The sequence below is a fragment of the Pogona vitticeps genome, chromosome 7 (assembly GCF_051106095.1).
Source record: "Pogona vitticeps strain Pit_001003342236 chromosome 7, PviZW2.1, whole genome shotgun sequence".
Lineage (NCBI taxonomy): Eukaryota > Metazoa > Chordata > Lepidosauria > Squamata > Agamidae > Pogona > Pogona vitticeps.
The window spans coordinates 25,524,337-25,552,250 of record NC_135789.1 but is presented as its reverse complement, the minus strand read 5'-3'; the positions used below and the strand labels follow the sequence as shown (position 1 = coordinate 25,552,250).

The 27,914-nt window shown below is 53.8% G+C and overlaps 4 protein-coding genes across 4 annotated transcripts; 2 read left to right on the top strand and 2 right to left on the bottom strand.

Moving 5' to 3' along the window:
• Positions 1-186: 186 nt before the first annotated feature.
• KIAA0753 (KIAA0753 ortholog) lies at positions 187-12,905 on the bottom strand. Its single transcript, XM_072978405.2, has 17 exons — positions 12,775-12,905; positions 11,923-12,059; positions 9,868-10,465; positions 9,377-9,483; positions 9,109-9,171; positions 8,562-8,780; positions 7,864-8,035; positions 7,095-7,315; positions 6,723-6,892; positions 5,971-6,066; positions 5,151-5,238; positions 4,639-4,722; positions 4,230-4,373; positions 3,772-3,853; positions 3,267-3,399; positions 2,464-2,691; positions 187-1,361 (listed from the first exon to the last, which is right to left on the bottom strand). The coding sequence occupies exons 2-17, from the start codon at positions 12,031-12,033 to the stop codon at positions 1,244-1,246; spliced, it is 2,634 nt and encodes an 877-aa protein (XP_072834506.2). The 5' UTR covers positions 12,034-12,059; positions 12,775-12,905; the 3' UTR covers positions 187-1,243.
• Positions 12,906-12,975: 70 nt separating this feature from the next.
• Positions 12,976-15,662, top strand: TXNDC17 (thioredoxin domain containing 17). Its single transcript, XM_020801633.3, has 4 exons — positions 12,976-13,285; positions 13,655-13,736; positions 14,428-14,503; positions 15,477-15,662. The coding sequence occupies exons 1-4, from the start codon at positions 12,991-12,993 to the stop codon at positions 15,543-15,545; spliced, it is 522 nt and encodes a 173-aa protein (XP_020657292.3). The 5' UTR covers positions 12,976-12,990; the 3' UTR covers positions 15,546-15,662.
• Positions 15,663-16,048: 386 nt separating this feature from the next.
• On the bottom strand, positions 16,049-19,837 carry MED31 (mediator complex subunit 31). The gene is made up of 4 exons (XM_020801660.3): positions 19,729-19,837; positions 18,742-18,819; positions 18,021-18,117; positions 16,049-17,295 (listed from the first exon to the last, which is right to left on the bottom strand). The coding sequence occupies exons 1-4, from the start codon at positions 19,820-19,822 to the stop codon at positions 17,085-17,087; spliced, it is 480 nt and encodes a 159-aa protein (XP_020657319.3). The 5' UTR covers positions 19,823-19,837; the 3' UTR covers positions 16,049-17,084.
• Positions 19,838-20,777: 940 nt separating this feature from the next.
• Positions 20,778-27,578, top strand: LOC140701742 (sulfurtransferase Alvin_2599). Its single transcript, XM_072978404.2, has 3 exons — positions 20,778-21,289; positions 24,769-24,877; positions 25,570-27,578. The coding sequence occupies exons 1-3, from the start codon at positions 21,119-21,121 to the stop codon at positions 25,851-25,853; spliced, it is 564 nt and encodes a 187-aa protein (XP_072834505.2). The 5' UTR covers positions 20,778-21,118; the 3' UTR covers positions 25,854-27,578.
• Positions 27,579-27,914: the final 336 nt, after the last annotated feature.

The window sequence follows — 27,914 nt, the reverse complement described above, 5'->3', positions numbered from 1 at the left end:
GCTATCCTGAATTGAAGGAAAGCCCCCTCCGCAGTTCTCAGCAGGCGACCCACCCACCAAATCACCCACCAGAGTCCCCACCTTTCCTTCTAAACCTAAATGTTTTGCAACTGCGTCTTTTGTGAAGCAGGCCCTGGTAATGGAATCGGAACTAACTCTCGCGCTCTCTCTCAAAAAAAGTGTGTCTACTTTAAGAAAGGTTTTTATTTTTTGATCCTTGGGAAAACAGTATAAAATTTACTGATTTAATGTACACAGCCTTCTGCTGCGGGATAAATATTACTCTTATACAAAGGGGTGTTGCTAAGGAGCTGCAGCGGCGCATTTGAAAGGAAGCCTCTTAAGGAAACCTTTTCTCAGAGACAGAGAAGAAAAATGGGCTTTGCTCCGTCGGAAGGTTGTTTTAGATTCTTCTTCCAAGTTCCCCAACCACAGCACCAGCAGCCGACGAAGGAAAGGAAAGGGGCTCCAGCCGCAATGGGGGTTGCACAGGGAGGTGGGCAAACCAGTGGCCCCATTTCACCGAAATCTCTCTGCTAACGGCAACCTCAGGAGCTTCCGGGGTGCACATCGTGGTCAGGAGACGTAGGAGAGCTCCCCTCTCTCCATGGCATGCCGCCCAGGATTCTCTGGAAGCGCCGACCTGCGGGCTGAACCGGGCCGGGCTCAAGAACTGCACTGCCAAATGTGGGGCCACCAAGGCCGCGTCCTCACCCGGTCTGCCCTCTCCCAAGTGGGCGAGAAGACCCTCTGCAGGGCTCCGGTGCCGGACAGCGGAAAAAACGCTCTTTGCCAGAGCCCTGCTCTGGGCCCACGGGAGGGTTCGAGGAGGCTGGCGCAGACCGTTGGGCAAGGGCCATATTGCCAACGGCACCGAGCAGCCGGGCGACGTTCAGCCAGGCCAGGCCCCAAAGAGGATGGGCAGCCTCAGTTCTCCAGGGCATCCAAGCTGCAGGAAAGGGCACCCTAGCACTGAGAGGCTTGGGGGGGAGAGGGAGGGGGCTCGAGGCCTCAGCATACAAGCACCACCACTGGCCTCGCCCCCCCATCCCAGCAGACCCCCCCCCCCAAAAAGGGACGCAGGACAACAGGCAGGCAGGACCTGTCTATTGTTCCCTGAGAAGCTGTCCAGGTTGTGTCTAGGTCCTGCCCCCTACGTACAGAGACCCCAAGAGGCTCCTTTGAGTCAGGATGACCTCCTCGGGAAGGGGGCTGCCCCGGGTGGCCACCCTGGGAGACACACTCATTCTGGTGCCTGCAAGAACTCGGAGGTGAACACGGCTTCTGCGTAGTCCTCACAGAGGTCCTGGAGCTCTGTCGCCACCTCTGCCAGGGCCTCCTCCATCAGCTCCTCGGCCAGGCTGAAGGGAGCAAGGAGACGGAGGTCAGCGGCCGGAGCCGGGCCACTGGGAGGGGAGGGGGGCTGCAGCTCAAAGCAAGGCCAGGCCACCGGCCCCCACCTGGCCAAAGCCCCTGCGCTCAGGGACAGGAGCATGGGTCCTTCCCACCGGGGGTAAAAGTGGAAGAGGGAGACAGGGAAAAGGGATCCGGACCCTCCAGCCCTCCCCACACAAGCACCCCTCTGCCCGCTGGGATGGCTGAGAAGGGACAAGGGCCTGGAAGAGGCGGAAGGAAAGGAGGAGGGAGTGCCACTCAACCCACAAAAGGCAGAAGCCCCAGGAGGGCGACAAGCACGCAGGGGGTTCCTCCCATCAGCAGGCGGTTTACAAGCAGGCGAGAACTCTGCCAGAGGGACCCCCCCCCCGGTACGCTGAAAAGTGGAGCGGCCACTGTCTCTAGAGACGGGCTCCGGGGAGCTGCTCCACCACAGGGAGAGTGTGTGCGTGCGTATGTGCGCATGTGGAATTGGGCCCCGTCCAGAAGAATGTTCTTTAACATCAATAGGTCTGATCGCTCGGTCAATAAAACCCTAACAATGGCTACGTCGTTCCGACGTTCCGCTGACGGTTGTCCTGCGCTATTTTTATATTCTTTAACAAGCCTGCCTTCAAAGTCGCAACCCCTCTAATGTACGAAAGAAGCTCCTCAGTCATAAGAGGGTGGCGGCCGTGGGAGCCCCTGGAGGGAAACCAAGGAGGAGGGCTGGAAAGGCCGGCTCATATTCTCTGGCGTGGGTTCGTTCCTGCCCGTCTCTTGAGTCTGTGGCCTTGGAGGGCAGGGGCCGGCTAGACCCACTGACTCTTGGGTGGGTTGAAAGGGAGACGTCTGATCTCACTGTGGATTCCCTGCTGCTGGGTTAACATGCTGGGGCCAAAAAAACAGTGGGGGGCACGCACAGGTGGTGGGAGGGGCCTCTGGATTGCTCAATATTTGGGGGGGGGGAAGTCCAGGACCGCCCCTTGATGGCCCCGCCAGGCATTTCCTCCTTCCTTCCACCTTCTTCTCCAAAGCCCACTCAACTCCCTTGCACGCCATCCCTCAAGGGCAGCCCCCCAGGGTTACCTCTGTGTGATGTGCCAGGGGTCGAAGGTGCCCACAGGTGCATGGGAGATGCGCTTCAGGTGCTGCTCGTAGCGCGCCCCGTAATCGCGGATGCTCTGGAGGGTGCTCACGGGGACGGAGCAAAAGACGCCGCCATCACCGCCGTTCCTCTGGGGAGGGAGGTGCTGTGCGGATGGATGCTCAGCCCCATGACCTGGGGGCTCTGGGAAGTCCTCCTCTTGCACAGCGCTGGATGCGCCACCGGGAAGGAGCAGGAGGAGAAGCAAGGGCTCAGGGCCAGGCCAGGCACAAAAGGGCTGCCTGAGTCCAGATTGTAAGTCCACAACAACCCCCCCCCCAGCCCCGTAGAGCACTCCACACCCCGGCTGGTCCTCTGCCCCTCGGCTGAGCCTGCCTGCGACTGGTAGGAGGTGGCCCCCTTTAGAGTGAAGCTCACAGGGGGGGCCACTCATGGTCCCTGTCCTGGGCAGGCGTCCCTTTTCAGCTAGGGGGGCTTGAAAGCTCCCTCACCCCTCCAGAGAGGCCCAGGGAACGCTGTCATGAGGCCAGAAGTCCAGAGAGGCTGGGGGGGGCAGTGGGGGTCCTCTTCCCGTGGCCCTAAGCATGAGAAACCAGCGCCACTTTCCGCTCCTTGCCTTGGGAAGACTCTCCCTCACACTGGGCTTGGGAATTCTTCGAGGGGCCCCCTCAGCCGGGCCCCCTTGGGCCAGCATGAGAGGCTCCATCCGGCCTTCCCGCTGGGGCTTCAACACAAGCTCCCCCCACCCCCGAGCGTGCTTTGACCGCCGGGGCCTCTTACTCACTTGGCATCCCAGGGTCTCTCCAGGACGATATCCACCTGCACCTCTCTATGGCTCGCCAGCCTCGTGATCTGGATGGGAGACGGGGGAATGCCGCCGGCCCCTGGGTTGCTTTCTTCTGCCCCCCACCTTTTCTCTAGGAGGAGGATCAGAAAACAGGAAGGTTAGCCCTCCCTCTTTCCCCCCCCCCCCCTCGAGACAGAGGAAGAACTGATCCCAAACCCACTGCCCCACTTCCAGGCATTTGGGTCAGGGGGGACACACAGAGTCTATTGGTCTGCAGTCCCTCCATAAAAGCAGGCTCCGTGGGAACCAGATCTATGGAAAGGGGGGGGGGGAGGAGGGAGTGTAGCTGTTGCCCCCCTGCATCAAGAGGAGGCCAGGAGGGACCCAAGCCGCCTGGGGCAAGCCCTGGTCTTCTCGCTCAGCCACACTCCAGGGCGTCTGCCTCTTAGCCCAGCTGGAGCTGAGTTCTCATCCTCAAAAGGAGGGACCGCCAGACACTCACCCCTCCTCGCTTCCTGGGCACCAAACTCAGTGTCGGAATAAACAATCTGGTGGTATCGCCTGCGCACAGCCTCCTGGAAGCGCTTCAGAAGAAACAGAGAAAAATAGGCGGGGGGGGATGTCACTGCGGGGCCCAGGCGACACCCTCCAGCCCCCCCAGCCCCAATTCCCAACTCACTTCCTCGCTGTTGGGGGCAGAAGGGCGACTGCCCGGCAGGCCTGCCCTGTGGTTCCTGCAAAGGCACGGGATGCCCCCTAGTGGCCTCGGGAGGAACCACAAAGGAGCTTCGGGAAGCTCAGGGAGGCAAACGAGCTAGCCAAAAGGGAGGCCCAGACCTCTCTCTCTCTCCCCCTCCTCCCCAGGGAGACGGGACCCTTTTAGAACCAGACAAGACGAAGGACCAAGGGACTGGCCTAGCTCAGCCCTCGGCAGCTGCTGCCGCCTCCACGCACACCCACCTCCATCTCCTCCATTCTCTGCAGCATCGCCTCCAGGTCAGGGGCACCCGGGGCCAGGAGGGACTCCGGATCCATCATCCACAGCTGCTCCCCGGCTGAAGCCTCCGGGCCACCTTCCAGATCCCCTCTCTCTGCCACCACGGTCTGCCAAGGGACACAGGAAAAGAGGTTGGGCTGTGCCCCAAAAGGGGGGGCCCTGGCCACTGGATCAGAACCGATGGCCAAGGAGAGCCGGTGCCCTCTGGGGCAAGGCTGCGGGAGGGGGGAGGCAATGGGGAGAGCCAGCCTCATGCAGGCCGGCCTCTGGCTTGGCAACCCAGAGGATGTACTGACCACGACCCCCCCCGAAGTGTAGGCTGAGGGGCAAAGCCTTCCTGGGCTTCCTCCGACCTGCGGCCAAGAGCTGTACCTTCCCCCGGTCCAGGGGTCGCGGCAGGCGGTCTCCTGAAGGCTCCCTCCGGCCGACGCTCCCCTCCAAGGAAAGGTTGGCTTTCTGAAAAAAAGAGAAGGATGCTGAAGGACTAACCGGCAGGCCCTCCCGAGGGGGCTTCGGCGCAGCCCAAAGGAAACCTGGGGATGCCAATCGAGGACAGCTTCTAGCCCATCACACGCCAACGGAACTCACTGCCACAGGAACTCAAAGCATGGGAAACAGAGCCGAGCAAACGAGGGGAAGCGGGATTGAGCAACAGTGGCTGGTCTGGAAAGGAACGTCCTTGCAGGGGAGCGGGTGGGCTGCTGGCGGGGGGGGGGAGGAGACTTGGGACAGCCAGAACCACCAAACCCACAAGCCTCTCTCCGCCTGACAGGGCCTGGCAAGAACGCTAACCGTTAAGGGGAGAAAAGAGAACCCCGGGCGCCACCTTGAGGTCCCCAGAAGGAAGGCAGGAGAGGAGCAGAAACCGCTTGGCCCAGCCCTACCTGCACCCTCGCCAAGAGGGGCTCCAGTCGCTCCCGAACGGCCTGCTCAATCTTCTTCGCGATCTGGGTGGGAGAGCTGCCCTCCGCCCTGTCAAGAAGCAGCAAGTTGGTTCCTGCTGGAAGCTCTCTCGCCCTCCCAACGAAGCCACGTAGCTGTCCTACTTGGGGTACAACAGGAAGCTGGAGCCCCCCCCTCTTTTTGATAAAGTTCACTAACAAAAAAAATCAGTCTGTATGGAAGCCCCCCCCCCCCCCCGAATTCCTCTTCCCTACAGTGGTGAGACCTTCCTTAGGAGCACAGCTGGACCAATTCAGCCCCCCACCCATGTGGGTCAGGTGAGAAAGGGGCAACCGGTTACGTTAAAATACAATTGGATCATTAAACGCAAATACACATTAAAAACTACGTTTAAAATGGCCTTTGGAGACTCAGACACGATTGTTAAATGCCGCGATTGCCTGTAAAGGTGGGTCTTCAGCTATCGGTGGAAGGATCAATGGAAGGTGGGTCAGCCTGATCTCCCGAGGAAGAACATCCCATAACCTGGGAGCGGCCACAGAGAACATGCCCTCCCTTGGATCCCCATCCATTGTCCCTGTGCTGGCCACGGGACTGAGAGGAGGGCCTCCTTGGACGATCTTAAGCGCCGGGAAGGATCAAATAGGGTCCCTAATAGGGACATCTTGCTGAAGGGGGAAAAAAATTCCCATGGGCTCTTGAGGAAAGGACAGAGAGGCTCCTGAAGGCCCCCCCCCTTTCAAAGGGTCACCCTTCCAACCTGCCCCTGCCCCCCAGGATGTACCCACCCTTTCTGCCCACCTGACCATCTCTTTTCTTGGGGTCCCTTGCTTTCCTTCTGCCGCTGCCCCCCTCTCCGGAGATGGCTCTTTGCTTTTGGGGGTCCTCTCTGGGTGCCTGCAAAGAAATTAGGGAAAGGAGCTGTCGATACAATCTGGTCTTGGATCCTGGCTCCTTTGAGGGAGGGAAAGGGTCCTTGAATAAAGGGCACTACGCAGCCGCCGTGCGTTTAGGTCTCTTCTGCCAAGAGAACTTAAAATAAAGCCTACACGGTTGTGCTAACAAGCCAAATTTCTCTCAAAGTTGGCCGTTCAGGGGAGAGAAAAAACTTGTCTACCAATCAGGATGGTTATACCCAGGACGCAATAAAAACTTGTGGGTGGAAACCATTTTTCACTGTTTTTAAGCAATTCTTTCTAAAATGCCCAAGTGGAACATTTTTGCACTTGAGGCAGTTTTCCGATTCTACACATTAACAAATCAACGACATTATACAGGATCTTCAGAATAATTCCTTACGTTTGGAGAAATGAATTGTTCCCGAGACTCTGACGTGGGGTCCCTGCAGGTGTTGTTAGGGGCTGCGTGTCTTTGTGGGACCCCCCCTCCCCAAACTGGATTTTCTGATCAGCCCAGAGTGGCCATTAACTTGTGCCATGGGCCTTCCCGTGGAAAAAAAAAGATTCGGAAGCGTTGCTCCCTGCTCATCACTCTTTCTCTCTCTCTCTCTTTCCCCCCCTCCCTCTGCTGCAAGGATGCCCAGGCCTGCCTACCTCTGAGGGGAGCTGAGAGGAGAAGCGAGGCTGGGAGGCACCCAGGGGGTCCTGCACTCTCGCACGGGGGGCTTCGTCTCCTTCATCCGGAAAGAGACGGTGGGCTCTCGGAAGCGGGCTTGCTTAGCCAGAGGATGGGCCCCTTTCGTCCTGGGAGGTCGCTCGCTTCCCTGCAGAGAAATACATAGACATCAGGTGTCCTTTCAGACAACCCCGTGCATCTCCTGAGAGGTAAATGCCCACCGGCGTCTGCATCCGAAGAGCTGTAATTCTGGACAACCGAGGCATGACATCACAGGCGAGCCACGGTCTGGCAGCACTCAAAATTACAGGGGAGGTGGGATCAATGATTACACGTCTCTCCTGCCGTACCTGTGGTCGGGTGGAAAACAACACGCCTCCCTTCCTCCGCGAGGGGCCGTGGTCATGGCTGGGCCCCGTGGCTGCTTTCCTCGGCCCAGAGGTCTCCCCCGCACCTTGCTGCCCAACAGCTTCTGCCTGTGAAGGGGGCAGGCCCTCCGGCGGCCTGGTGCCACCTCCCGCGCCACTTGGCTCGTGTTGATGCAAGATCTCCTCAGACTTCGGAGGTTCATCTGCAAACGATCATCACAGAACGGCACTAATTAACCTGGTGGCCGCACCTCTTGAGCCCCCAGTGCATTAGGGAGAGGACGTACGGCAGGTCTCTGCCCCAAAGGGCCTACAGGCAAAACTGGACCCGGGAAAGTCGAGAGAGGAACAGGGGAAATGGAGGCAAAGGAAGGATCTGCCGTGACTTCGGCTTGAACCCCAGAAAACAAGGAAGGCTCTGGGTTTGGGTAAGCTGGCATGGGGCCTTTGACTCCAACTCCCATCAGCTACCGCAGTACAAGGGGTACCAAAAGAAAACAGCATGGAATTCCATGTCCCACTCCAGACAAGACAAAAAAGTGACAGGGACCACATTTCAATCCAGGAAGAAGAGACATGGCGGGGGGATTTCGGGAGGAATGTGAACAACGAAGAGTTCCCCCAAATATAACCAAGTAGGGACCAGCCCATGGCAGAGCCCCTTCCCCCAGCTTCTCACTGATGCAGGCAAAAGTATGCCAGCATCTGAGACCCCTTCCCTCCTCCATCATCCAAACCTCCAGAAGCCCACCTGGGAGAAGCTTCCTGGCTGCTGTTGGCTTCTGGGACTCCGAGGCAACCACGGCCGCCTTCTCTCTCTGTGGCAACCGGCTGGGGCCCTTCAGGGGGTCCCCGTGAGACAGCGGGGGGACTCCCGGCCTTTGCTTGGGAGAGCCCCGCCTTGCAAGAAGAACATCCAGGTCCTGCCACAGCAAAGGAAATCCCACGTTAAACGTGTGGTGCCCGCCCAGCGGAGGGCCGGCTCAGAGAGGCTCGTCGTAGTCGAGGCCCAGACAAAGAGTCCCTGGAACAAGCCTCTTGAGATCAACGGGCTTCCAAGACTCAAAGAGGGCCTCAGAAAAGCTTGAACAAACCAAAGTACTTAAACATGTCATTTACATAAGGAGCCCTTTGGGTTTTTTTTTAAAAGGGGGGGCCTTGAAGCACACATGCCTTGAATCCTTCTGTAAGAAAATATTTCCCATATTCTGGTTTCTCTTCCGATCGTGTCGGTTAAGGTTAACGACCTCTCCGTCCACTGCAAACGGCGAACAAGGCAGAGGCTTCGGATGGCACAGGGACTCTTCCAACACTGGACTCCCAAACTCCTGGGGGGGTCCTCTCTTAGGAGGGGAGAAAACATCTCTCTGCCCCGCAGCCCCCACCACCACCCCCAGCCAGCCAGAGAGCAAGGTGTCCCCCACCCTCCCGATCCAACTCTCCACTGACCTCGATCTGCAGCAGCAGGTCCACGATCACATCCGGAATGGAGTCGTCCATCTCGAGGCGGGCGGAGCAGAGGGAGAGCTGACGGAGAAGGTGGCCCAGCTGCCGGAAGTGGGCCGTGGAGGGCGGCAGCGGATGCTGATCGGCAAAGTGAGTCACGAAAGTCTGCAGCGCCCGGACGGCCCCTCTGTGAGCGGCTGCCAGCCTGGCCATGGCCCTCGACTGCATCATAAAGGAAGGAACCGAGAGGCAGGAGTGAGCGGGTGGGGAAGAGGGGCCTGCCCCAGGGTAGCCACAGCCTAGTGAGCCAGGGAGGTCTCGCTGGGCCCGGGGGCTGCAGGAGGAGGTTTCGGAAGGAGGGTTCGTTGCCTGGGGTTGGGGAGAGGGCGGGGGGATGCTTGAATCAGGAGGAAGGTGGAGCCCAGTTTGACTGACGGGCAGAGAGCAGAAGCCCCACTCAACCCACACGGGCTCCCCTGCCGAGGAGGGCTCCCCCCCCCGGAGGGAAACCCTGCCCCTTCCAAACTCCTGGGCAGATGCAGGCGCTCACCTTCTTGGTGTGCTTGATTTTGTGCGGACTCAGCTTCTCCAGATCGTCTTGTATTTCCTTCACCTAATCAGCCACATGGGACGAATTGAAAAGGTCTCAGGAAGCATCACAGCAAGACCAGCGGCCCGCGTCAGGCCAGGCGACTGCCCAGTTAGAGCCCACGGGCTGTGGGGGTTTGACCCCCCAGGGTCCTTGGGCCTCCGGTACCCTAACAAAGCCTCCAGCGCAGACCCAGGCACCTGGTTCTCACCTACACACCCACACACACCTGCTGCTGAAGCACATACAGCGTCCGGGCTGAGCGCACCGCCTGCTCCTGCCTCCGTACACGGACCCGGTGCTCTTCCTCGGGATCCAAGGTCATTTCGCTTCTCTCTGGAAAACGGTTTAGCCGAAGACAAGCCATGAGGCCAGGCTCAGTGAGAAGCTCAAGGGCATCTCAGGGAGACCCAGAGGAGCAGCTGAGACGAAAGCAGCCCTCTGACCAAGAGGAAAAACTGCTTGCAAAATCACAAGGAAAGAGCTCCCTCTTTCCAAAGATGCATTAAACGCTTCCCCAGCATGACTGGACAGAGGGGACAGAAGCTGCGCTTCAGACGGCACAGAGTTTTAAGCCAGAAGCAACGCCTCTTCCTGGTGCCGGCAACCCGCCTGCATCCTGCTCTCTCTCCCCATTTGGGACCAACCAGATAGGACTCTGGGAGAGGGAACCCAGGCCTGGGCTCCCACCACAGGGGAACCGTCCACCTCCTCGCTCACCTTTTCTGGCCAGCTCTTCGACTTTCTGGATGTAGGCCTGGAGCTCCTTCTGCAGCCGCCTGACTTCCAACACGCTCCTATCTGTCTCCCTTTTGAGGACTGAAACAGGCGTGAGCCCTGGATCGTGAGTTGGGGGCGAATCAGACAAAGGCGGCTGCTGCGCTTCGCCCTGAGTCGGCATACGAAGGTAGACTTTTGCGCGGGAACTCGTCCTCTCTGCCTTGCAAGCGTTGCCAGGCGGGCCTTCGTGTTTTGAACGGGGCCTGGAGGCTCTCAGCCTGGAGGCACTTCCAGACTCCTTCCCTTGAGGGCATGGAGCGGGACCCTCACCCTTGCCAAAAAGATGCTGATGGACCTGCTCTTCCAGGTGCCTGCGTCGGACATCCCTCTTGGCTAGCTGGACTGCCCAGTCGAGCTTCTCCTGGGAGACTACGGAAAACTCCACGGAGCCCTGAAGGTCAAGCCCGTCGCCAGCACGGTGGTCCCGAGGCTGGCTGCCCTCGGCCGGCTTCAGCTTTTCGATGATGATCGGACGAGGGTCGGCTAATCGGGCAGGCGGGTTCTCTGACGAGGCTGGAGCGTTCCAACTGAACTGAAGCTGTGCCGAACATCAAATGCACAAAACGGGTGAGCTGCATTCGTTCACAGTGTGGGTCTTCAAACCCCCTCCAGCTCCAAACCCCCTCCCCCGCCCAAGCACGACACTCTGTGGGATGTGGCAGCCCCTGCAGCCCAACGTACTGTACTATATCTCAGGGGTAAGGGAACAACCCTAGGCCAATCTGGATGCTGCCATTCCCATGTGTAGAGCAGTCATGGGGCAAGAGGAGAAGCAGGGCAGGCCCAGCCGGCCTCCCCAAGGAAAAGTATCCATCAGAAAGCACGCCCAAGAAGCAACACCCATGAAGCCTCAATAGAGGTGCAGACGCGGCCAGGGCCCAGGTGCCTTGTGCCACGGTCACCTCCTCTGAGAAACCAGATCAGCATAAGCAAGGAGAACATCTGAGAGACAGGGGACAACTGTGGAGCACCTCATCTACGCTACTGCTGAGCCCTTTTTAAAAGGAGAGAAAACTGAAGGGCCCAGATTTTGAGGATGCCTTCCACTGCCACCCCCACCCCCTAAAAGGTCCCCCTTGACATTTAGTCCAGTCGTGTCTGACTCTAAGGCATGGTGCTCATCCCCGTTTCCAAGCTGTAGAGCCGGCGTTTGTCCATAGACAGTTTCTGTGGTCACGTAGCCAGCGTGACTAGACACGGAACGCTGTTACCTTCCCACTGTGGTGGCACCTATTTATCTACTCGCATTTTTACATGCTGTTGAACTGTTAGGTTGGCAGGAGCTGGGACAAGTGACGGCTGGTCTTCCGACCTTGCAGCCCACCATGTCCCTTTCCCCACCCCCTACTTCTAGCAGTATTCAAATTAGGCTTTTCTGATACCCTGGAGCATAGCAAGACCAGCACCATCCTGTTATGTTACGTCAATACACCCACCCTATCTTTTGTATTAGATCACACACTGAGTAGACACGAAACAATTAGTGGGTTTGTATTAATTGTTATGGCGGCATCATTCCACGGCAGGTTTATTAAGTTATTGGTTTCCTTATATTTTGGGCTCCTTTCCACATAATCCACAATGGTCCAGTGCCCTCGGCTAGGAATGCCAATTAAGCAAATTCTTTGAGGTTTCCAAGAAAAAAACGCAGACAGGCTTCTGCCTGGATTTTGAGCTTGGAGCTTCAGCATTGCAGAATAAGCAACATTTTAATTATGTTCTACACACGTCCCATTGCAACAAGTTTCCAAAATGAGAATCTGGGGAGAAAGGCCTGACACCAGGCCAAGTCCTTATCCGTTGGGCTTCTTGGCAATCGACACCCAAAAGTGCTGTGCCTCTGTGAAACGTTGCCGGAAACCCTAAGATCACCCCATCTCGCCCCATGTTAAAGGCTGCCAGCTTATCTCAAAGAATGGGCCAGGCAAAACAGAGGTGACATAGCTGGGTCTTTGTGCCATCAAGACCAGAAAGCAACCTCCTTTCCCCTCCTACCTGCGTCGGTGGGGCCCTCTGGTCCGGCTGTAAACGGGATGTCACAGGAACGCCAACAGTGGCTGACTTCCTGGCTTCCATCTTGTCTAGCCGAAGACTCTGCAAGCACATGGGGTCTCCTGTCCTCTGTTGGGAGGCTGCAGGAAAAACAGAGGCTCCGTCCAGGCTCTTCCGTCCTCAGGAGTGGAGGAGCAGAGGGCAATTCTGGGAAGCTCCGGCTGAAAGGAGAGCTGCAGGTCCCCAAATTCTTCCACAACCAGAGCGGGAGGGGGGGGGAATCCTTGTGTTCTCAGAGACCAAACAGGCACAAAACAAGGTGGTTGCAGGTGCATTGGCGCCTTTTGCTGAACCAACCTTGGCGCTTCTTACCAGCAGCCCCTCCAGACGGGGAACTTTCCCGGGAGGCCTCAGTCCAGCCACCCAAAGGGCTCAGGAGGAGGAAAGGGGGTGAGCCCAGCAGGCGGAGGGTCCCACAGGTGCTGCCCTGGGGAGGCCTTGTGAAGGCTGGGCTCCTTCCCCCCAGGGTTGGGGGGGGAGGAGAGGCCGCCGCCCCCCCCCCCGCCAGAGTACACACTGCAGCTCCCATCAGTCGCAGGCAGGAGGACTGGAGGGCAGGGATAATGGGACCTGTAGTCCAGCGTCATCCGGTTTGGGGGAAGACAATCTGGCCAAAGGCCAAGAGGGACCACAATGAAGTAACGTGACGTGTTTTTTTTTACTATAATTCTCAGATTTCCCAAACCAGCACAGTTGGATGGGGGATGCTGGGAGCTGTAGTCCAAAACGGACCGCTTCGCGCGAACACACGAGCAGAGCCTCCCCGCGCAGAAGCAGTCTACCTAAACTACCCACCTGCCTCCTCCTTCTTCCAGGGCCGGCCCAGGACTGTCCCAGGAGCTCCCGCAGGGCCCACGAGCAACGCCGGCCTAACGAGAGGAGCTGCGGCGGGCGAGGCGCCCCAGCGGCCCCACAAAAAGCCCGCCGGCCGCGCAGGAGGCGGAAGCCGCGGCTCCCGTAGCAACCACGCGTCGCGAGGGACGCCAGCAACGTGTCCTACGGGTGCCGACAATGGCCACTGTCAGGGCCAAGGGAAACACCCGCCGCCACGCGCGGCCTCGCTGGGGACTTTTTGGGAGCTTGGGGCCACCGTCGGCCCCACTTCCGGTTTCTCTCGCGGCTCCTTCCGGGTTCTATCACGTGCTCTGCTCGGCCATGGGTTGGGAGGAAGTCTCGGTGCGCGGCTACGCGGAGCTGGATCGGGTGGTCCGGGAGAAGCGCAAGGCCGGCTGCGCGATCTTCGTTTACTTCAGCGGCGATAAAGACCCGGCCACCGGCATCAGCTGGTGCCCGGACTGCGTCAAGGGTAGGTCGCCTCCTCCTCGCCCTCGAGTCGCCTAAACGGTTGGGCTTCCCCCCCCTCCGTCCCCGGGAAGCTAGAGGGGGACTGGTTGGGGGGGGTTCGAGGGTCGCCTCCGCCGCAAGGAAGCTGCTCCGCGGTCGGCCTCGGGCTTCACTTTCACGCCTTGGCCTCATCGTGCGGGTGACCCCGCCCAGATGCTCTTGGGCTCCAACTCCCATCATCCTTCGCCCCCACAGGCCCTCCCCCTTGCTAGGATGTTGTAGGGATGCAAAGGTTGCGGGTTGGGATTTTAGAGCGACCGTGGTCGGGCACCGAATGCAACCTCTGCCGAAGACCGAGTTGCCAGTTGCACCGCCTGCCTTTGCCTTCCAGCGGAACCCATCGTGCGGGCTGAGCTCCGGAACCTGCCGGATGGAGCTGTGTTCATTTACTGCCAAGTAGGAGACAGAGCCTAGTAAGTAAAGGAAACTGAACCAAAAGGATTGGGGGGGGGGTGTCACATAGTCCCTACAGAATGGAACCAGCAGTGAGCTTCCTGGGCCCTTCGGATTTACTGCAGCACCGCTGTGCAGTGTAGCTCACCTGGAAAGATTGTGGGAGGCTGGTGCAAATGGACCCTCCCTCTGCCAAATTTATTAGCCCTGAAGAAAGCCCACCTATTCGAAGCAGAGGCTGCACACAGAGCAGCCCTTTTAGCTGACTTGCAGCTCCACTGCACCAGAGGGACCCGTTCTGGTGTCATTTCTTTATCTGGGAAATGCTCTGTCCCAACACCATCCTCTCCTCTTGGTTGAAACCTTTAGTTTTCTAAATGCAGAAGAGCTTGAACAGGTAAAGTTTGTAGACATTGCCATGGATGTTGGAGACAAAGTAAGAGGAGTGTTTGCTTCTGTACCTGTGCTTTATTGGTAGGTTTTGAGAGGAATGCCCCAGGGTAGACTTTGGTCTTCCTGTAGAAAAGATGGCCCAGTCAAAGTTCACCCAACCTTCATCTTACACACACCAACCAACCAACCAGAGAGAGGCCGTTTGGGGAGAGCTCTGCCAATGTTTTACCTCACAGCTGCCCTGTCTTCTTCAAAAACCTTCACAGATTTGCCTAATGCTTTTTTAAACCACTCACACATGATTATAACTTTGTACAGCTGGAAAGATCCTGATAATGAATTCAGAAAGAATCTTAAGCTGACAGGAGTGCCTACGCTTCTCAAATATGGAACTGTAAGTATTCCTGGGTTTTACGCCTAACTCTTCAGAGGATGGGTCAGAGGTCATGGCACTTCTTCATATGATGGAATTGACAGCTGACTGAATCTAGGCTTGTGTGACATACACATTTTTTGTTAGCACTTACAAAGAGAGCTAATTCACTTGGCTGAAGGTGGGAGTCTTCCTTAGCTCCAGTCTCTATTCTTCTGTGCTCTCCCTCTCCTCAACTCCCTTTTTTGTTAATGAGCTCTGGTGTGGAAACAAATATCATACAGTGGTGCCTCACTTAACGGGCACTCCGTTTAGTGATGAAATCGCTTATCGACGACTTTTTCGGAGTGTGATGGTCCCTATGGGTGATTTTCGCTTAGCGATGGTTGGGACCCCTGTTTCGCTTAACGATGGTTTAAACAGCCTCATGTTTGCTGTTTTTTAAATGTTTTTCTGTTATTTATAAAGTTAAAGTTTGCTGTTTAAAATATTTGAAATAATAAAGTGCACTTAATAAACCCTTTGTTAGCCAAATTTGACTTTGTTTTGACTCTTTTAAAATGTGTTGTATTTTTTTTCCTCCATTGAGATGCACTGAATAGGTTTCAATGCATTTCAATTGAGGAACCGCGTTTCGCTTAGCGATGTTTCCTATGGCGATTTTCGCTTAAGGATGACAATTCGTTCCTTTTGGAACGGATTATCTGGTTTTCAATGCATTTCAATGGGAAACAGTGTTTCGCTTAGCGATGAAATCGCTTAGCAGCGATTTTTTCAGAACAAATTAACATCGCTAAGTGAGGCACCACTGTATTCTGTTGCTATTACATGCCAGCTTTTGGTGACCCTGTGAATTAACAACCTCAAAAATGTCTTGCAAACGAAAGGCTATGGCTTCTTTTATGAGTCAGGGCATCTCATGTACCAAGCCTGCAGCAAATGTGGATGTTGACACAAACGCTTGAACCCTCTAATTCTGTAACTTCTGTTTCAGCCTCAAAAGCTGGTGGAGGAAGAGTGCTTTAACCCTGAACTCGTGCGGATGCTGTTTCAGGAAGACTGATTTTTGTGCTTGTCAGAGGCTATGTTAAAAGGGACCATAATCATGTCTTAAACTGCAGACAAATGTAACAGTGATGTTGAAACAATGGGTTTAAATAAAAAATTTTCAAAAACCAAACTCTGTCCATTAAAGTCGGTAAAGCTGCAGTATGTCATACTATTTAAGTGTATAGCTGAAAAAAACATAGCATAAGCTCAGATCTGTGAAGTCCTATTAAGTGTATAGAAGACAATATATGTGTCTTCACCTTCTGCTGTAAAACCAGGAGTTCTGAAAGGATTCATTGGGCTTCTGTGCCTGCTTCCTGTTCAGGCAGGACAGGAGGTTGCAGCAGTCAATAGCGAAGCCATGTCAGCACCTTTCATTCCTCTTGTGGCATATCCCCCCAAATTGCCCAGAGAGCTTATATGCCAGCCTCCGTATTTCTTAAACGCTTATAGGAGTTTTAGTTTTAACCCAATTTAGGAGCCTGCCTTGACTAAAAATGAAGATATGAGTAAAGCTTGAATAATTCATTCTTTTACTGACTTTGAAGAAAACACCAACAAGATACTTGTTGTAATTTAAGAGGTACATCAGAAACTTGCTGCAGAGGCTGTTGAGCCTCTTGTGAGAATCGCTCGCCAAGCCACTGTCATTGACTGAAGGCAAGCTGACAGCATTCCATCCCAGTATACGGCACCAACTGAAACACTGATTGTTGCCACAATTTATAATTCAGAGTTCCATACAGGGTATTATAAAGAAGAGAGGTCTCTGCTGTCAAGAAACTTAGTGGCAACAGGGAGGATCCGGGAAGAAAAGGATGAAAAAGTTCCAGTGAAATCAAATAGAAAGATTTCAAAGCTGGTGGGACTTTAAATGAACCCCTAAGAGGAATGCTGTGGCCAACAGTAAATGCAGTTTATCTCCTATTAGACAGGAACGCTAGTGCCTGCCAAGCAGCATCTCTGCATTGGTGGAAAGCGCTTTTCTAGCAGTGCCTCAGCACATCACAGCCCCATCAAGCTGATGTAAGCAGAAATGTAAGTCGCTTTCAGAACAGACCTAACCTTCTGCAGAAGGGGTTTTGCACTGCACAGCAACAAGTAATTCTCAGTTGCCGATTCCATGTTAAATTAGTGGCTTTCCGCACCAATAATGAGCAAGCTGAAACAGCAGAGATCTCTTCCAGATCTAAGAGCAGCTGCTGCTGCAGCAGGAGTAAGAGCCATCTCACAAATGAGGCTCCTGGCTTTTTACAATCTAGGAATGTGCAACCATCACCATCCACAACCACTATCCTAAGAAAAACAACCTAGCTGCCTCTACATCACAGTGAACGAACACACATTTCAATACCCACCCTACTCCCCCACCAGGGCTTCGGGAAATACAGCAGCCATGCCCTGGAATTTGGAGGAGAAGAAACTCTCCAACACCCGACCCGCTGAAAGAAGCCACTGGTGTACAGTCTCTGGAAAGCCAAACCCTATCGAACCAAAGCGGCCACGTCTCCACTCCGCCAGTGCCAGGGAGGCTTTTGTGGGACAAAAAGGCTCACTTGACAGAGGTGCTGTTTTGCTGCTGCTGCTGCTGTTGCTGCTGCTGCTCGGCCAGGGCCTGCTGGAGACGCATCCGCTTGCGGGAATAATGCTGCCAGTGCAGGATCTGCTGCTCGTCAATGAATTTGGCACACTGGGCGTTCACCAGCTCTTTGCGGAAGTGCTCATACTGAAGCAGCTCTAGCATGTGCAGGCACTGGGGGTACCTTTGGAAGACAAGGGCCAAGAGGCGTTACAAGGGGCCCTTCTTTTGCAGCATCCCCCCTCCCCCCACATGCTTAGTTAGTTAGTTAGGCATCCTTCAGTCTCGAAAGACTATGGTGACGTGCTTATTTGCTTGGTAAATAGGGAGGGCAGGTTTAAATCAAAGCAAGCAACGTCATCAAGACAGTCTAGATCAGACGCTCAGCTCTCCCACTGAAGTTTTAGTGAACAGGCATGCAAATGACGTTGGCTGCAAAATAGGACAGTATCTCCCTTTGCCGCCTCAGCAGTTGTAACTGTCCAGAGCTTGGGTTGGGCAAACGGTGGGGCTTTTGCAACACAGAATTGCCATCTACTCCGCTGTGAAATGGTTACAGGCTTCTTTAGGCTAGTGGGAGGAGGATGGGGGGTATTCAATTCGTCTAAATTAGGAGGTCTGATGCATTTTTTGAGCTTTAGAAAAGGAAGGCAAATATACATGTTCACACTAAAGCCAGTTGGTGAACAGACTGGAAAACCCAGCGATTGAGTCTCACTTGCCTCCCATAACCAGCCCTGTTTGATGCATTCAGAAAAAGCAAACTGCAAGGCCCCTCTCTGGCCTGAAACAGCAGGGAAGAAACCACATTAAAAAGGATAGGACACCCTCCACCATGCAAGATGCAGGCACTAGGGAGAAGATGATGCTTTGTGTTTGAGGCATTCTATGAAATAACATAATTCTTACTTTAGATATTTGGCATACTCTGGTTCTTTCCAGTACAGCAGGTACTTCAGATAGTTCACGAACGCCTTTTCTTTGAAGTATCCTCTCTGAGCCAGAACTAAAAGAAATACATAAATCAACATGGATTACATTGAATTTCTTACTTTAGCCTCACCAGCAACCTGTAAACCGTCATCATTATTCCCGATTTCACTTCAGAGAATTAAACTGAGATGCTGGCACACACACAAAAAAACCCAACAATACACATGCTTAGGCCCATTTATGTTCCTCCTCCCTTATAAAGCGACACAGTGGGCTGGAAACCAGCTACATTCAAGCACTGAGAACTGCTTTGTAAAAAGAAACTACAGTATCAGTATCTAATCCAGCTTTGTAGCTGTAACAACTTTAAAGTATTTTAGGCTTCCTGTTTGGCATTACAGATGAAAGAGATTTATTTATTTTTTAACAGTTTATAGATTCTAATCAAGCCAGACAAATAAATAAATAAAGGATACACATTAGTTACTACCCTTGACAGCAACATTTCACGTATCATCAACATTGGCTAACTTGGAAACATACATTAGTTTACATCTAGAGATGGTTTATTTCCTCTCTCAAGATACTCAGTTGCCTTTATTCTGTTGTGCATCTTTCATTTTACAGTCCTTGGCTGAGAAAGTCAAGAAATCAACTCTAAATCAGATCTCCTCTCCTACCCATCTCCGTTACTTACAGTTGAGATAATTGGGATTCGCCAGGCACTGCACAAACTCCAGCTCCAGCTGAAACCGGAGCCGATTTCCACTGTCATCTGATGATATAAAGAGAGAGAAATGTGGAGTTACACAAAAAATACAACCCAATTACACGGCCTGGTGTTGCTGTGTGTTTACATAACTTGAGACAGAGCATGAGCATACAGTACTGGGGACTCCTGGCCTCAAAAACCCTACACAATTTCAGAAAAGATTGATGTCTGAAGTGCTGGCATTATTATATTTTGAGAAGCCCAGGGAAGTTGGTCCCTCCACTAGTTTCCCATTTCAAAGACAAATTGTGGCTTCCCCCTAATTAAGCACATATGGAAGCACCTCCCCACACCCTGCCCAGTAGGAATCGGGGGGGGGGGACGCACATCTGGGACCAGGTCCTTCCGCACAACAACCTGTGAGCAAAAAGAGATGATGCTCCCTGCCTCCCAGTCTAACCTGCACGAACGTCTCGTTGGGGGGGGGGGGGAAGCACACAAGGCCCATGGAAGACTGCACCCCCTTCATCCAACTTCCTCCCCCAGGACAGCATCAGAGGCTGGAGGGCAACCCTGTGGAGAACTGCTGGTTCTCTGGAAGCAGAGACCAGAGAAGCCTTCCTACGGTTCTTGTGTGTGTGTGTGGGGGGGGGGGGGTTGGTGATGATCTGGACTACAACTCCCACAATCCCCCGGCCAACACAGGGAATACCGGGCTTTGGCATGCAAAAGATCCTAAGCGCCGGGACGTCTCTTCCCCACCCCACAGCGCCCACAGCTTCGAGGGAGATCTCGCCTCCCGCCCCCGCAGCCCTTCTCGTGGCCGAGCGTTCCGCAGGCGGACGGGGCATAGAGGGAGGCGCCACCGAGCCCGGTCTCCGGGGGGCTTTCGGGGTGAGGGGGGGCGAAGCAAATATCGGGAGGAGGTCCGGGGGTGGCGCCGCCTGTCCGCCCCCTAAACCCCTAACTCACCGCTCTCCATGGCGGCGTCTTCTTCCTCTACCTTCCGAGCGGCCGCAAAATGGCGGCGGCAGCGGCGGCCGGCAGAAGTCCTCGCCCGGTGCATTCTGGGAAACTCCCGGGCGGCCGCGAGGGGGAGGCGTTGCCAGGGCAACGGGGGATGCTCCAGGCCTAGCTTCGGAGCCGGGGGGGGGGGCGGAAGGGGGCCTGTTGCAGAGAGTCCTGCTGCCCCTCCAGTTCAGAAAGGCCTCCTATCGTCCCCAGCCCACACGGGCCATGATCGAGGCTGATGGGCATGGTAGTCTTTCCCCACGATCTCTTTTGAACGGTTTTAGCAGTGCTGTGTTAGACAAGATGTTCCTGATTCTTCTGAAAGTGGGTGCTTGCGGGCTCGTTTAACCCTGAGGTCATCATAGGCAGGGCTCAGTCGAAGCTTTGACTTAGCACGCTTATGATAGTGCTCCTGACCATGCACAGAATGCCTTTCAGCCACTCTCCTTCCCCTCTCCCCCACCTCCATGGCAAACCCGTGGCCCAGTTCCCCATCCCTGATTAAGGAGAAAAAAGCATTGCCCCGTTTGCAGCTGTCCCGCTGCAGCCGCTGGGAGGAGAGCCCACCTTGTCAGCCGGTTTGGGGAGGGGGCAGGTTTGCATTTATGTGCGGCTGGACTTCAAAGGAGCTGGAAATTATGCATTCAGGTCAACCAGGTTCACTGATGAGTCTCATCTATGAGAAAATCATATATTTTTTCCCACAAAGCATCTCACAATAGATACAAGGATGATCACCTGCTTGCTAGCCAGAGACCTCCCTGCCTGCCTCCTCACAGCTTGGTTACCATTTACCATGTGCAGCTTTCTGATTAATCTCTGGAAGGCAAACGCAGCTTTTAATCTACCAGTCAGGTTGAAGGGGAGGTATCCCTCGGAAAATCCAGTTGCAAGGGGGGCGGGGGAAGTATTACTCTTAACTTGTGAGGAGGGTGCCTTCTCCTTAATGTCTTGTTTGACCCCCAATGCCCCTTTCTGCCTATTTTTTTAAGTGTTCAAAGTGCACTCAGGCTCTGCATTAATAAAAAGTTAACGTTTTATTCTCAGTGTCTCTTCTCTTTGCACTCATTGGTTTGAAGAACTCATTTAGGAAAGCTGGAGATGGGGGCAGGGAAGCAAACCATGCCATCAAACCCTGGTTCCTTTTTTTAAAAAAACTGGCAACCTTACAAAATGGAGAAAAGTCACCTTTGTTCTGGTTCACCTCTGGAAGGTGTGCTTGGAAAAGGGTGGTGCTGGCCAATATTGTTAAGGTTGGGTCAATAAATGCCATGTGACCTCCTGGCTGGGCTTTCCCTGCCTTAGATTTTTATTTTGCACTCCTCCAAGATCTTCCAGTCCTTTCACGCCGATGGCAGACCAATTCCTGAAGGACCTGGAGGCTTCAGGCGTGAAGGAGCCCTCAGAGAAGCGGTCCCTGGCGATCAAATGGGTGGAGGGGATCTTCCCCGGGGTGGAGTTGGTCACAACAGAGACCCTCCAGCAGTGGATGGAGACAAGACCAGAAAAGCTGCTACTTCTTGTAAGTGGGTGACTGGGAGGGAGGGCTTTCTCCTTTACGTGCATGTTGGATTTTCTGCGGGTTTTAAATTTGCGACAAAACACACTCACTGGCTTTCCAATAAGAGAAGGAAGTACTAGGTTGAGTTCTTGGGAGGACCTCTCACTCTGCCTGTCCTTCTTCACTTGCTCATCATCACCTTTTCTGCATTATCTTCACTCGTTCTGCACTCCAAAATGAGGGCCAAACAGCTGAGCAGGGCTCGCCTCTGCTTCAGAGGGGGACTGTCTCTTGGTGAAATTTATGGCAATTTCAGCCTCTCTCACATGACAGCCCCCTCCAGATGTTCTGTGGGGGCACCTGTGACACCTTCAATACAGCTGAAAGGCACAAGACTGCATCACCGTTTTCTGCTCGCTTGTTGTGGGATGCTTAAAGAGATCACAACAATGCTGACTGGTTCCTTCTGGGGCAAGTCCCTGCATGCCAATGACGGGGCCCCATGGAGTGTTTCAAGCAGCTCCCATCATGCACACCCCACAGGAATACAAATGCCTAGTTCAGACATACAAACACTTCCGTTCCTGGGTGATACAAAGGGCTCCATTTTCAAAGCAATCACGTTTCCTATTGTGGGCGGCCTCCATTCAGGAGTGGGTCTGAGCTTGCCAGCCAAGCCTACTTAAGATTTAATTACAAAAGTGTGGGGGGGAATCATCCTTTCTGGCCTTTCCTGGGAGATCTCAAGCTGACGCTCAAGTGCCTAGCCTTCCTGTCTTGAGAGTAGAACCATCATAAAAAGGACTCTTCAGTGGAAGCAACACTGTCAGGGCTTTGTGTGAATAAAATCCAAAATCAGAGTCTTGCTCTACTGACCCAGATTCTCTGTTCTGCTGCTGGTGATGGCACAGCACAGCTAAAGCAACTCCTGCTGTGGTAACCCACAGAACCTGACCAGCAAGGCTTAACAATGGGCCTCCTGTAGCAATCTTATTTTTAAAACTGACACTTATGTAGTAGTTTCAAAACGTCCCATCGGGCCTTTTTTTTAGCCACGGTTTTGTTATTTTTATACCGTGGGATTGTAAACTTTTAGCACCGTCCTATAATCTTAAACTATTCTTGCAGAACATGTAAGGAGAAAAAGTTATGAAATCTTCTCACACCGGCTTATTCTTAGCTTTTGTTAATATGACAGGGTATTCTCTTACTCAAAGAAATGGTGGTGGTTATGAAATGATCATGATTACAGAGCTATGCACGAAATCCCTCCCCCATAAGTACAGCCTCTGGGCTGGAAGAACATAGCGACCCACAAGTTCACTTTCTATTCTGATTCCCTTCCCATGTGCAACTTAAGGAGACGGAGCTTTGTGGCCGGTTTGCATGAGGGCACTAAGTGTTACTTACCTGTGCCAACTAGCATTTCAGCCTGGCTATTCCTGGCCCACCCAAAGCTAGGATTTGTCTTTCTTTTAAGAAAAACAAAAACTAGAGGGCAAAGCAGAGCCAGAAAGCTGACTCTATGCAAAATGCACATTCTCTAAAACACACCTAGTTCATAAGCATGCAATCAATTCCTGACCCTTCCACTCCACTTGAGTGCCAAATTGATGCCCCCTCTGGGATGCCCTTCTGCAGGAAGGGTTGCAACAGCATCTCCCACATGTATTCCCCATGGGCTGAGGGAAAGGAAGCAAGTTCAGAGCAACACCTTTCTCAAGTTTTGCCCACCTATGTGCTGCAGTCTAAGGCCAGCATCCTTCTTCTGCTCCATGCAAGAAGCACCGGGTTCCTCTAGCTTGCCGTGGTACCGATCGTCCCCACTGCTCCTGACACGACCTACGCTTCGGCACAGATGTCCAGGATTCTTCCTGGCCTGGCTCCCCGAAAAGCCTGAGACCTTTTGGACTGTCTTAGCCCTCCCTCCTGCCCTTCACCCCACCTTCCTCTCTACCTTTCAGCCAAACATGGTTGTGGGAAGGAGAAGGCCTGGTGGAGCCCCAGGCCAAGACTAGCAGTGGGCTTGGATGAGTTGAGAGGTGCTTTCACGGATCCGAAGAGTATGGCGCTGGAGGAGACCCTTTGTGGCCACAGAGCTGTGAATTCCCCAGGGTTTGTGTGTGCATCGGACAAGAGCAATTCATTCTCCTCCAGCCTCTGAGGCAACCTCTTTGGGCTTATTTTAAGCCACCTCGGCTTTAAATAGCTTTGGCCTGGTTTGTTGGCTTTGTACAGCGGACTTTTTCCACCGCTGGGATAAAAAAAGCCTGTGGTTGTGGCAGGCTGGTCTCCTGGTGGACCCTGTCAAGCTTTTCCTCAGAGTAAATCTAGGGGCTGAGGGCTGGAGGCGCAGGCCCTCTGCCTGTGGAAGGCCTCTTCACCGACGGTCCTGCCAATGACATTCGTGAACATGGAGCCACCCAATATTAAGCAGATAATTTAACATAAGCTGTTGGTCATGTGGTCCGGAGGGCGAGAAGGGGGAAGCTCCTGATGGAAAGAGCAGCTATAGGGCCCATGTTCCAGGGGGCGAGATCTTCAAGGCCCCTGAGTGGCAGATGGGGAACGTTCTTCTTTCTGACCTTGCAGTGCAGGGGTGTTTTGACTCAGGCATTTGAAGCTGTTCTGTCTTTTTTTCCTTCACTGATTTTCTCCGGTGAGGGAAAACCCAGAAAAAAAATATATAAGAGAGTGTGGGGATGCAAGATGGCATCTTTCTGAACCCCAGCATAAACCCCATGTGAATGCCTAGCCATGGCTCCTGATCTGGAAGCCACTTGGATGCTCTTTGCAACCTTAAAGGCTCGGAGATCCCATTGTGTGGCCTCGCCCTTCTTCCTTCTACTTCAACTCATCTCCTGGGAATGTGAAATGGCCCCTCCCGGGGCTCAAAGGATTGCCTCCTTCACAAATTGACTTTGAAATCCCCCCCCCCAAAAAAGAGCCTCTGCTCTGGCAGTTTCCGGGCCCATAAGAGAGAGGGGGGGACAGTGGGGAAAGGTCACCATTCAGTGAGCCATGGAAAAGCAGGGGTGACTGGCCTGGCCTGGTGTTTATTTGGGTCCAGATGGGAGACACCAAAGCTGCAATTTTGTTCCTCTTGCCCTGTCATTACACCCAAACACCGGGCCGATCAGGAGGGCTCGGTCGCTGCTCAGGATGGGGCCGAGAGCCCTCTTGATTAGAGGCTGCTCTGTTCTGCCAGGTTTCCTTTGGGGGCTCAGGGGGGGGACTCCGGTGACACAGGTGAGACAGTGCAAGTGACAAAAACGCCATTGTGTGAGTGCCTTTGTGTGAGTGCTTCTGTAGAAAGAAAGGCCCCTTCCACCCCTCTTTGCAGAGGCCCCAGCAATAATAATGATGATGCTCCTGTTGGCCCGGGACATGAGAAAGGGAGAGGGGGCCTGGTTGGAGCCCACCCGGATGTGGCTGCAGCTCTGCTCCCTCTACCCCGTTGTTCCAAGCAAGGGGCTGAATCCTGACCGTTTGCTCCTTAGGACACAAGAACTCCTGCTGAATTTGACGTCAGCCATTTGCCCGGGGCGCTTCTGGTTCCTTCTGATGCCAATGCGCTGCTGGAGGTTTTCAAGGCATGGTCCTTACAAGGTACGGTTTAAAAGGTCTCCGGGGAAAGATTCTCACCTTCTGGGAAGACATCTCGGAGGGTGGGCGCCGTGTGTGTTTCTCACTCTGAGATCGGAGCCGATGGGCGATCCATAGGAGGGGGGGGAAGTGGGTGAGTGCAAAACCTGCCTTTTGTAATCTCTTCCTGAGCATCCCAGCTTTCCATTTTGAAAAGAGACAAGTTTCTAGCTCTCATGGAAGGGAAGGGAAATGTGGATGTGTTTCACCTCCATCAGCCAGAGAGACAACTGGGTGGGATCTCAGGTCACTGGAGGGCGTCTCCCCTCTTCCTTGACCCCAAGGCTTCCCTTCCTTCGCTGTCAACAAAGCTGGGGCAGGGGGAACTTAAGCTGTAGCCCAGAAGCCGGATAAGACCAAAGCACGCCCATTTAGTCCACCTCCAAGATAGGACAGTCTCAAGTTACTCACTTCTCCCTACCCTATGCAAAGAGTCTAGGGCAATGGTTCCCAAGCTTGGCACCCAGAGGTTCTTGGACTAAAACTCCCAGAAGCCTTCACCACCAGCTGAACTGGCCAGGATTTCTGGAAGTTGCACCCTGGTTTAAGACCCCACCTAACTTCCACGCATGTCCAGTTCTTCTACAGTCCATCTCTCTCTTTTCTCCACGAATCATCAGTCATCAGTGCTGCTTTCTATATCTGCTTCCTTTCAGAGCCTGGCAGTGGCCCCAGGGACATTGTCTGCTATTGTACTGTGGGCTACCGGTCCTCCAGGGCAGCTCAGCTTCTGAACAGCTTTTTGGCCCAAGAACTGGCCGGCCGAGATTTCGGGACCTCCTCCAAGATCTACAACCTCCGGGGTGGACTCGTGATGTGGGGTTCTGAGAGGCGGCCGATGGTGGACCAGCAGGAGAAACCCACCTCCGTGGTCCATCCTTACAACTCCGTCTGGGCAAGGCTCTTAGAGCCAGAGATCCAAGCAGCAGTAGATGCTTAAAGGGAGGGGGGGATGGTCCCAGAGTTTGGGCAGGTTCTCTTCTGGGGCTACAACTCCCAGGGATCATGCCAGTGGGGGGCGGTGTGTGTGTGTGGGGGGGGATTCAAGGAGGAAATGATCTGAAAAAGGAGCCTTACTAGTCAACCAGCTTTGAAACAGGACGTGAGCCCATCACTCTGAAAAAAAAATGTAAGCTTTAAGCCCCCACCCCCTCCCCGCCTCTGCAAAAGTGCTTCACAAAACTGCCACCGTCTGCCACTCGCAAGGAGACGTCTGTGGAAAGCAAGGCAGTGTTTGTGAAAATCACCGGCTGGCTGCCTTTGGCATCGCCTCTCCCAAGCCCTTCATTGCATGGCAAAAGGCCTGAGTCTTCCTTTTTTTCTTTCTTTTAATGAGCAGGTTTTTAGAGCAGAGAACTATGAAGTGGCTGGGGAGGAGGAGAAGTGTGGGGGGGGGCAGGAGGGAGGAACGCCTGGTTGGGCATCCAGGGCTCCTGGCAGGCAAAGGAGCGCAGAGGCCCTACTCTGGGGAGGCTGCTACCCAGAAGCCAGGTTCCCTTGAGCACCCTGAAAAAACCAATCCAGCAGTACCCCAATGGACCTCAACAGATGGGAAACCTTGATGTCTCAGTGCTCAGCCTGGAGGCAGGCGGTGCATCACAGCCTCTCCCAATTTTGAAGAGACCCTTGTCCAGCAGGCCGAGGCCAAGAGGCAGTCCCGAAACAAGCAAAATCAGGGAGCTGGACAGGGGACAGATTGTGTTTGTCTTCAGCGTGGAAGGGATGGTCACTCTCGATTTGGCCTCCTCAGCCGCACTAGATGCTGTTCCAAGACCTCCATACAGAGCACATTACCATAGTCTCTCAAGACTGACAAATGCTCACTATGAATATTCCTCCTCAGCTTATAAGCAGCAAAACCATGATGGATGAGCAAGACCTCTTACCCCCCCCCCAATATGTCCCTGTTTACTAGGGAGAGGGGGCCCCCTTCCCATCTCCTGACTTCCAGATCCTATAAACATATTTTGGTGGCGCCTGAATCTTGCAAAACATTGCATTCTCACTGTTTACGGGTATTCTCCTCCCAGTTCGTCCATTTCTCAGCTTTTTAGAGAGACAGGCTCCACACAAACATTTAGAGATGCAGGTAACTTGACTCCTGGAGCATTTAATTTTCTTTCCCTCTTCTCCGGTCAGAGGACAAAGACCCTGGTTTGCTGAACAATGATTTGAATCGTTGTGTTCAGAGTGTAAGCTTCCCTTGCCTGGAGGTTTTCAAGGCACCCTAAGGCATGATCTCTTGCCTCTTGGATAGAAATGGTCTAAAAAACAAAGAACACGCCTCTTGCTTCAGAAACATTTAGGACCTATGGCAATTGAACAGATTGACTGATTACATCAATGATAGCTGATCCATCAGCAAACCATTCTTTCTAGGACTTATGATTGTCTCACCATTCTTGCAATTAACAAAAAATAATTATAGGGCATTCAGTTTGTGAATCAGCTTATCCCACTAGAGTTTGCAGTCCATTTTGAACTTGGAAAAGTTCCCTTCCTCTACTCCCAACACCCAGAAATCCCCTTAGCCAGCATCTCTCAGGGATTCAGAAGAGAACTCGCCAAGAATTAGGAGTTTGACTATATCTGTGGTTCTAACAATGTTGGTTTTCCGGCTGTTGTTTTATCATAAAATGCTTGGCCCATTTTGCCTGCCACCCTTTGTAATGTGTCTGTTGTATTTCAGTTTCCTCTGTACCCTGTGCCCCTTCTGCCTGGGGGCTTGCCCCCCCCATCCCACCCCCATTGGCTCCCTCCTGCTCTGACTGTTTCCTGCCAGTGGACTTTATTCCACCTTCAGCTGATTTTTCAGAAGACACTCTTGGTTGGGTTGAACCCTACTTGGTACTTTCCCTGGTGACCCCACGGGTCACTTTCCATTAATGGTTGACAGGTAAGAGAGGCCCAGCGGGGCTGAAGGTTCAGCTTGGCAGCTCAGAAAAAGGGGGAGAAAGGATGGGAAAGGCACGTGGTCTTCTCCTTGAGGGGTGGGTGGGGG

Excerpts from the sequence above, each read along its gene's own strand:
- KIAA0753 (XM_072978405.2), bottom strand. The coding sequence starts at position 12,033 with ATGTGCTTGCAGAGTCTTCGGCTAGACAAGATGGAAGCCAGGAAGTCA. Across the intron at positions 8,036-8,561 it reads ACCTGCTGCTGCAGATCGAG|GACCTGGATGTTCTTCTTGC; the intron begins GTCAGTGGAGAG and ends TTGCTGTGGCAG. Across the intron at positions 2,692-3,266 it reads GAGAGACCCTGGGATGCCAA|CGCTGTGCAAGAGGAGGACT; the intron begins GTGAGTAAGAGG and ends TGGCGCATCCAG.
- TXNDC17 (XM_020801633.3), top strand. The coding sequence starts at position 12,991 with ATGGCCACTGTCAGGGCCAAGGGAAACACCCGCCGCCACGCGCGGCCT. Across the intron at positions 13,286-13,654 it reads GTGCCCGGACTGCGTCAAGG|CGGAACCCATCGTGCGGGCT; the intron begins GTAGGTCGCCTC and ends TTTGCCTTCCAG. Across the intron at positions 13,737-14,427 it reads CAAGTAGGAGACAGAGCCTA|CTGGAAAGATCCTGATAATG; the intron begins GTAAGTAAAGGA and ends AACTTTGTACAG.
- MED31 (XM_020801660.3), bottom strand. The coding sequence starts at position 19,822 with ATGCACCGGGCGAGGACTTCTGCCGGCCGCCGCTGCCGCCGCCATTTT. Across the intron at positions 18,820-19,728 it reads AGACGCCGCCATGGAGAGCG|ATGACAGTGGAAATCGGCTC; the intron begins GTGAGTTAGGGG and ends TTATATCATCAG. Across the intron at positions 17,296-18,020 it reads GAGTATGCCAAATATCTAAA|GTACCCCCAGTGCCTGCACA; the intron begins GTAAGAATTATG and ends TGTCTTCCAAAG.
- LOC140701742 (XM_072978404.2), top strand. The coding sequence starts at position 21,119 with ATGGCAGACCAATTCCTGAAGGACCTGGAGGCTTCAGGCGTGAAGGAG. Across the intron at positions 21,290-24,768 it reads CAGAAAAGCTGCTACTTCTT|GACACAAGAACTCCTGCTGA; the intron begins GTAAGTGGGTGA and ends TTTGCTCCTTAG. Across the intron at positions 24,878-25,569 it reads CAAGGCATGGTCCTTACAAG|AGCCTGGCAGTGGCCCCAGG; the intron begins GTACGGTTTAAA and ends GCTTCCTTTCAG.